General features: G+C 34.8%; 1 protein-coding gene across 4 annotated transcripts; it reads right to left on the bottom strand.

The window, feature by feature from the left end:
* Positions 1–302: 302 nt before the first annotated feature.
* LOC140819854 (probable serine/threonine-protein kinase PBL23) lies at positions 303–8,303 on the bottom strand. 4 transcript variants are annotated; one of them, XM_073180093.1, is made up of 11 exons: positions 7,314–8,302; positions 6,204–6,340; positions 5,469–5,566; positions 3,336–3,700; positions 2,706–2,903; positions 2,258–2,629; positions 1,987–2,147; positions 1,582–1,646; positions 1,331–1,484; positions 1,037–1,186; positions 303–795 (listed from the first exon to the last, which is right to left on the bottom strand). In XM_073180093.1, the coding sequence occupies exons 1-11, from the start codon at positions 7,519–7,521 to the stop codon at positions 757–759; spliced, it is 1,947 nt and encodes a 648-aa protein (XP_073036194.1). In that variant the 5' UTR covers positions 7,522–8,302; the 3' UTR covers positions 303–756. The 4 variants fall into 4 exon arrangements, with proteins under 4 accessions (XP_073036194.1, XP_073036197.1, XP_073036196.1 ...); XM_073180096.1 differs by having other exon boundaries at positions 5,469–5,561; positions 7,314–7,448; XM_073180094.1 differs by having other exon boundaries at positions 304–795; positions 3,345–3,700; positions 7,314–8,300.
* Between the last annotated feature and the right edge of the window lie 1,060 nt (positions 8,304–9,363).

Here is a 9,363-nt window from a genome sequence, read left to right as displayed (position 1 = left end):
CCCGCATATTTATCCAGACGACTATTTTGTCCAATTAGGCACCAAAATATCAAACCATTCTGAAATAAAGTTTCGAAAAAAGCAAAGCAAGCATAAATCCAAAATAGGATATTTTGATACCCCGACGTGCCAAAATTCCGAAAATGAAAGAATCCGCTATGCTCATCACGATTTATTGTTGATCACAATAAGCTCTAAGAACACCAAACACTAATTTTCAAGCGAAACAACAGTTTTGTCGGAATATAAGGTTTCAATGATGACAAAACTGAGACAAGTAAATGGTCCTATATCACATTAGCAAGCATCAAGAAAGTAAAGAAACCGTGGCTAACATCCACTTAATATTATTGAAAATACAGACAAGTGTCGTCGTCGTCGTCAAAGAAGAAGAATCATCCAAAAAAGTACAAGTTTCTGTATCCAGGGCGTTCATTAATTAGGTTAGAGAATCTAAGAAACTCATGTATATTCAAGAAAATCATCAACACAATTATGTCAACTAATGATCTATATCTTGGCCAAATATCTACCAGTAGTTCTTCACTTCCAACTTTGTCAACTAGTTGATCTGGTTGAACCATAATAAATAAATTGTGACATGAGAGCTTGATGATAAAAGAGTATATGGAACGGGGGATTCGTAGTTGAGAAATTGTATCAGAAGAAATATTGATTTCAACCACAACTACAGGTTGTCAATCTACATATTGTCTGTTCGCATGCATTGTCCCGTTTCATTTGTCCTGTCAAGTGCTATAAATGGACGCTTTTTCCCTCAAGAAGGCGCAAAACCTGGACAAAGGAAAATCTTTAAAATGCTGACAGAGAGCCGAGAACTGGTGCTATATACGAGAAAATCAAATATTTTTAGCAAGTTGTAATGCAATAGTTTCTCATATTTAAGATTGTTTTTGGAGAAGAAAGTGACTTACCTTAATTTTCCAGGTATAGACTAGACAAGACTATTTACAAAGAATTAAAATTCAATTGAGAAAGTTTTGGAAGATAATGTACTCAATGAATCATATTTCACCTCTCCCATGGATGGGCGTGTCTCGGGTTCGGTTTGAATACATAAGCATGCAGCATTAGCCATGTTGTACAGTTCATAAATGCTATATGAGTCCCCAAGTCGAGGGTCCACAAGCTCGTCTACTGCAAGCATCTCTATCAGTGGCAGTGCCTGAAAAAACAAAAACGCGAGCAGCAAAAATAGATAAATATGAACTCATCGATTTTACCATAGGAATTAAATTTGAGGAAAATTTTCTTTATTTGAAACTTGTTTGGAAAAATGGGCAACAGCCGAAAAAATTGCCACACTTACCCACTGTAAGAGAGACTGATTATTGTTACTTCTCGAAAAAACCGCTGTTTCACACCGTTGTCCTGTTATTAACTGTATCAGAACAATGCCAAATGCATAAACATCAGTTTTAATGGAAAAGGTTCCATTCTCTGCAAACTCCGGTGCGTGATAACTGCAAAAGAGAAAAAAACTTGAGATCAATCAAGGGGCACTGATATCCATGGAAATGCAGCTATCTTTTTCATTATGAGATAGGAACCAAAACTCACGCAATAGAGGTGGCGTGGGTGGTTGTCGATTTGTTATTCTTGCTTGTGAGGCCACAGTTTCCTAGCTGTACATGAATTAGAATGAACACAATTCTAATTAAACATGAAGAAACCTCGAAATAAATGTTCAAGCAATGAAATCATGTCCTTTAATAGCACTTAATGTCATGAAATGAATAATAGCCTTTTAAATCCGTTATATCATAGAAGCAGAGATCTAAGTAGCTATGGAGATGATGACATTCAAGAAAATCGGACACAAAAAAAAGGGGAGAAATGTATTCCGTAAAGATTGAAATTATCTATGACTATGCTTGATCAAGTTGAGTATGTCTTAGACCATAAAAAATTTCAAAAAAAAAAACACAATTGAAAATCACAGGTATAGAGGAAAGAATGATTTACCAATGGATCAAAGTCATGTGTGAGCAATACATTGCAAGGCCTCAAGTAACCATGAATTATAGGACTTCCTCGACACTCTTCGTGTAGAAAACGCAGACCTTTAGCGATTCCAATGGAAATAGAATGTCTCCGGTGCCAGTCAAGGACAGGTTCTGTGTTATCTGCATCATAATACCACTGAATAATGAAACAAGGGAGTACAAGATTGGTTCGTTCTAAGAATAGAAGGGAATCAACTTAGTTCGTTTCTACATACAGCAAATTTGCTCACCAAGTAAATGCCGCTCAAGTGATTTGTTGCAGACAAATTCGTAGACCAAGATGTTAAAGTCTTCATTGCAACAATAACCAAGAAACATCTGGATGTTTTTGTGGCATGCAAACCTCAGGAATTCTGGGATCCCTTGTGTATTTGCTTCCTTTTGCACCTTTGCACTAATAAGCTGACCATTCTCGAGCTGACCCTTATATACAACTCCATACCTCTCTTCGCCCAGTAGATTATCAGGTGAGAAATTATCTGTTGCTATATTTATCTCAGAATAGCTATATCTCATAGAACCCGATTCCATTTCCAATCCACTAGACGTACTAAGAACAGGCGCAGATTCATCATATTTAATTAGAAATTCAGCATTGCTACCTGTGGAAAGTATTTAATACAGTCATAAAGATGCATGGTGCTAAGATCAGGACCATTATTGCAGTTCCATACCCACCTTTCATTGCATTTTCAGATGAACAATCAGCTGTAACAATCTCTATCTCAATATCAACATAATCCATCGAATTTTGAAAACTCTCCATCTTCTTATCGTTACAAAGACAAGGGGCATCAGAATAACTTGGCAGACTTAGCTGTTCTAGCATCACCGGGGAAGAATCATAATACTCATTTTTCATTTTAGCATCAACACCTGCGGAATTCAGGACAGCTCCTAGTTATGATATTTTAGTCATAATGGCGAAAACAAGTTTATAAACTGAAGGTAGAAAAAACAGACAGCTCAAGCACCTCATTTTGTACTCTCAAGGTGTTTCACCGAGAAAGAGTATGAAGCATAACACCAACTAACAATTCTTTAGGCAAGGAGACATGACATTACATTTTACTCAGTTATCCACCATGGACCGAAAGAAAGAGCGTGAAAAAACCCAAGCAATTTAGTCAAATTGTCTCCTCATGACTAGGACAAATTCCAATAGTGATATTATAGAAAGTTCACTGATGGATTCCATGCTGTGATTAAGCTTAGAGCAGAGATGAAACAAAAAACTTAGATCAGACAAATTAAAGCATGGCACCAAGAATGCGCATGTAAAATCCAAATTGTTCAGTGTATAGTAACCTTTCCAACCTAATTTTTCTTTCGGAGAATTTGAGCCAAATTCTTCTTGCATGGAAAAATCAGGTTCCTTGGAGTTACAAGACAGCGATGTCACCAAGATACTCTTCTGAATCTCAGTATCTTCCATAGAGTTCATAATTTCAGGGCCAGCAGAAGAAATGACGGACCTCTCATTGTTCTCAATATCTTCAGTTGGCGACACCAAAACAGGCTTGGATAGTGAATACACCAGTTTATGTTTCGGAACACCATTGGCACTGTCAGAACAATAGGGCCTCATAACATCCAAGGTCGAATTTTCAAGAACCAGTGCAACCTTGCAAGGCACGCGTTTAAGGTAATACCTCAGTTCCTTTCTTAGGTGCCTGTCATAGCAAATTATCAGCTATCCATTGAAATAATTTCATAATACGTGTTTCAGGAAGTACCTAAAAACGTGCCAAACTAAATGTTTGTCATCAAACTAATTGGAAATCCAGTATCAAAATCAAGCTATCTGCTGACCAAGTTAATAAATTAATCAAAATTTAGGGAAACAGGATTGAGAGAAGAAAATGTGAAGCTCGTTTTATTGCGCGAAGTAAAGGTAAAGGAACTCCCAACATCAGTTCTTTTCTTTAGCAGTTGAAACATAACAATGTGAATGCAACAGGAATTCTGGTATTGTAAAAAGAAATTAGAAATTTACAGACATAAAAATTGAGGTTAAAGTTGACTAGATTACCCAGGATATTCAAAGGAGTGGAAGCATAATTTTCAGAAATGCTCTGAATTAGAAAATCACAAAAGTTAAAAGATGTGGCTGATAGAAGGGGGACGCCTTTTTCAATGTTGGGGAGGTTAAAGATTGTATCTGTGCACTCAATGCAACTTTGTTAAAATAGTGACCATATTTTAAATTACCAATATATGGAGCGTAAAGTACTTATTATGCTCAGGAGAAAAAGATCAACCGAGAATATACGAGAGAGAAAATGACAGTGGAAAAAAAACTTATCTGTTATTCTATTTTTTTGTCACTAAAAAGCAACAAAAAGTTCTGAGTAAATAAAAGATCTATCAGAAATTGCATCTCATGGTTAGTGAAAAGTAAATTTTTTAGAGATGTGATATATTTGAAATGGAAAAGAAAATGTAATATAACACTATGCACACGATAGTTCACAAGTTCCGCACACATTCTTTCAGGATAAAATCCTGCATGAGCAAGTAACCTCCATGTATTAAAAATTTCATTTGAAAGATAGCCAGTCTCTCATCCACACGAAATAAAATATGCAGACATCATTGGCGGCTCTATTCAATTACTTGCGTTAAAATATTATTTGTATTACCAATTCCATCATTCTGGACGCACCCATATGAACTTCATGAATCATAGAATCACAGCTAGTTTCTTATCTCATACAACCTAGTTGATTTATCATTTGGTTGAGCCATATGGGAAAGGAGAAATTTCATCAAGAAAGACACTAAATTGCTTAAAAGATTTCTCTCACTTCATTATCAAAGTTCAATGTGTTGGTTCAGAGCCGAACAGTTGTTATTGACCTGCATTGCTTATGAATAGTGAAATGAAATTGAATTCAGCATAAGAATTCTTAAATTAGAATTAAGGCATTCGTGGTTAATCTTCAACTTAAATCTAACGACTAACAAGTGTACTATTTTCAATAGAAAGAAAGGTATGGTAGCAAGATAAAGCATTACTAATTCCATTAATCCGTTTTGAATCTCATTTTCAACCATTTATATCCTCGATCAATCTTCATTCCCATTTTTCATTGTTTGACGAATTAAAATACCAAGCCTCTTTTTGTACCTAGAAAATTGGAGAAAAAAGTAAAAGGAAAAGAAATTTTATGTTCCATTATCTTTTCGTTACGGATGACAGAAGGAACTGTACAAACTATATTGATATGGTTGACTATTATCAGAAACAAACAAAGCACCTGCACATATAAATACATGCTCATTGATATATCCAACTCCACTGTTGTATCTAAGATCAAAATGAATAACAAAAAAAGAAATCTATGGAAATAAAAGAATTAATAAATTACAGCCACATCGAATAAATAGCAAATAATCAAATAAGCCAGATGAGAATGAAAGAGTTAAATCAGATCTTACCAATCAAGTACAACCCATGTTGCATTTGAAGCAGTGACTTCTTGTAAGACAACTTTCTCCACCGGAGCTCCAACAGCAATTTTGACTTCAATACTTATCTAAATAAAAAATACATTAGTGTTGATGCAATGTAAAAATACATCCATTCTACCCTTTTGAACATAAAACCAAATTTAAAGTAATGTGCTATAAGTTAGTGCATGTTGATTTGTCATCAGGTATCAATTGTACAAATGGGAAATCTAATCCCCAAGAAACTAGAAAAACTGAAAAGACGGTGCTCGTTCCAAAACAGGGAACTCAGTCTACACTACATTGTTCAGAGCGAGTCCATTTTTAAATTCATTAAGTTCCCGAAAGCCCAAGTTAACCCTACAGGGATCATATTTTGTCAATAGAATTATAACCTTGGAAACTTTCAAAGGCTGTTAGACCATTTTATTTTGGATTTGCCAAAAATTCACCAACTACACAAAGGCCGCAGCCTGGCTAAATTTTGTCCAGCAGAAAGTCATTTAATATTTCCATATCAATTAGCTGATATTAAATGGCACATTGAAATTAGTAAACATCTATAAAATGACTTTATTTGAGTTTGGAATACGAAAAAGTCACAAGTTAACTTCAACACCAAATTGCATCTGAGGTTTCTTTAGATGACAAAATAGAAATATTCAGCATAACAAATTTAGGGTTCTTCAATTTTGCAACAAAGATACATAATGGTTCTATTACCCCATTGCCTTGACATTCATCAGCGCTACGCTGGAGCATGCTTACATATGCGCCAAGCTTCCTTGCGGAATCTTCCTTGATTACACGTGCATGTGTTCCGAACAAAGAGTCGGGACCTATTTTCATATGAAAGCCCACTGTGCAGATATAATAGTTAATAATGAAAACTGGATAACATATTTTAAGCATGATAAATGAAAGAAAGGTTGAAGTAAATGAAATAAATACTCCAATAGAAATCCTGTCCAATTTCCCTCAACCATATTGTTCAACTTTTTTTAAACGTCCTTCTTAAGCAGTGTATTCTCCAGTAAGTAATCTGTGATAGACAAACTGACATAGGCTAGATAAAGAAAAAATGGCTAATTTCCAATTTCCACAGCAGTATATGAATATCCAATTACGTAACAAAAATGTCAAAAATCTTCATAGTGTCTCTATTCTATTCATTTTGGTTTGGTTTTCTAACGTGGGTAAGATATATTCAAATTCAAAAATTTGTTCAAAAATATCAGGAACCAGGTACTGATGTAAGAAAGAGCATTTTGTACTGTCGAGAAAAGTTGATTCTGAAAGTTGGTGAAAACAAACACCTAGTGCTTACTCCTTGCCAAATGAACACGGATACATTTCCTATTTTGGGAGGAAATTGTAAAATGTAAAGCCACTCAGGAATCAAACCTCTGTTAAAATTTAACTAAGTTTTCCACAGTGCCAGACAATACACGGTCAATAGAAAAATGACGGACCAAAAGCAAGTGTAATTCACAGTGGTAGGAATAAACTAGTGAAAGTAAGATAAGCATTAAGCAGGAGGCATTTCAAGATTTTCAAACACATTCTACCCATTACACAATTTTGTCAAAACCATCAACGTTACCACATTTTCCATATGCTAACTCTCTTAAACTAACTACAATAAAAGCTAATTTTTCATCAATCAAGTTGCTGTTACTTGTCTACTTCTGTAAAGAATAAAAAATCAATTCGAGCAAACTGTTGCCATCTTATAAGGCAGCATACTATTGATAAATCATGATTACAGATCATATCCCAAAAATGTGCTTTTCACATTAATAGTTGCAGCATTCTTAAATTACATATACTTACTAGGGTGAAGTGCTTTATGCAACACTCCAAGCACGGTAATAGTATCCCCTTCTTGAATCATGCCATCCTGCTTCCTTATATTGGTAATAGTGTCTCTGAACACCTGACTCGTTTGATTTTTAGTCGCATCGTACGCAATCACAACGCGCCCTGGCATGAGAGGAGTGCTCCTATTAATGAAGCTACTCCTTTCAACGGATGATGCCATCTAAATTACAATCAAAGGAATCGGAGTCCTGAAAAAACTTTACTACTTTACTTGAGTTCAATGCACCCCTCAACTGATTTCTTAAACGAACTTCGAGAAATCTGTAAGATTGCACCGACTTCTGGTTTAGTCTTTCTGAGTCTGACTAATCATTCTTGGACTCAAAGTACCCTCTGAAATAAATAAAACAGGGATCCAAGAAACGGGCAAGATTGAAAACCCTGTCCCTATAATTCTTGAACTGAAATATTTCCCAACTTTACAGCTCACTCATTTCGTTTTTCAGTCGATCCTCCCGACTCCTCGTTGGTGCTTCAGGGAGGGAATATTTCTGGGGCATTGAATTGGGTGTTTTTGCAACATAAAAAGAAAGCATCCATGGAAGAGCGACAATGTAGATGATTACGAAGAAGATGAAAATAAGTTAGATAACATCAAAGAATCCATTTTGGAAACCTTGTGCCAGGTACCAGATACGAATTGCCTAGATTTCTCCGATGACAGGGGCGTGTCTTCTTGTTGCACACTTGTAAACTTTGCTTTTGCTTTGCTGTGGATTGGATATGTCCGAAGAATCCAAGGATCCAATCATTGCTCAAAACTTGTCTGTTGAAATGATTCACCGGAAAGAACGTTGCAAACATGGCTCCATGCAAGATGAACTTAAGACATGTTTCCGCCACGAACTCGTCAAATAGACTACAAGCCATCGTCATGTATTAATTGAGATTTCATTCTAAAACGCAATCAAAATCTTCGATAATTATCATATTTTACAAGCAAAAATCGACTCATTTCTACTATACTGCTCAATATAGATATCACAATAAAAAGTATTATTTTTTGCATAAAGATGACCAGATAAGAATATGTCTCATAAAATACGACTCGTGAGACCGTCTCACACAAGTTTTTTCCATTTTATTATAAAAAATAATATTTTTTCGTCAATCAAATTAAATAACATATTGATTTGTCTCATATAATTTATCTATGATACGATCTCGTAAGAATTTTTACGATGACATAAATATTAACATCGGACGACGTCGTCACCAATCATCATATCATTACGTGAGATATGGATATTTCAAATAACAGAAAGTAGTTTAAAATTTTAAATATATATATATTATATATATATATATACGTATATAAATAAGTTTATAATATAAAAGTATTAGGGTGTAATATGATAGGTTGGAAAGTATATTTAACATAATCTCCACCAATTAAGAAAAATACTCATATATATAGAACTTAATGGTACAAAAAAATTTATACGATGCAAAATTTGTCGAAGTGTACAATACAAAATAATAATACTAAATACACTTTGATTTGATCTATAATTAAGCTCCCAAGATGTGATCCTTATGGTTTTGTATGGCTCTTGTTGATACCACGCCCGAATGTCTTTTCAACGATGCTGACGATTTTTTCTATCATCATTGTAGAGACATGCTTTCTTGATTTGGGAATCACACTTGCTGTCTTCGAATGCATTTTCTCGATACGTGGTTTATATATATATATATGTTCGAAAGTCTCGATAGTCAAAACGTAACACTGCTCGTCGATCTATGTAATTTATCGTATGATTCAGAAGTCGACCTGCAACTTTGTATATAGTTGAAATGACGAATCGAGTTAATTTTGGAGGGAAAGAACAAAATTGTGAAGATTTGTGATTGATTTTGGTATGAAAAATGGAATTGAATGGGGTATTATATATGTATGCGATTTGTGTAAAGTCAACTAGTCGTCTACTCAACGCGGCCACTGTGTGTGTATTTCAGTTCTCAAATGATACATAGTAAAATTTACCAGGTCTTTAGAAAT

This window comes from Primulina eburnea, chromosome 18 (genome assembly GCF_022965805.1).
Source record: "Primulina eburnea isolate SZY01 chromosome 18, ASM2296580v1, whole genome shotgun sequence".
Lineage (NCBI taxonomy): Eukaryota > Viridiplantae > Streptophyta > Magnoliopsida > Lamiales > Gesneriaceae > Primulina > Primulina eburnea.
Note: the sequence above shows the minus strand (reverse complement) of the source record. Positions and strands in the feature narration are given on the sequence as shown.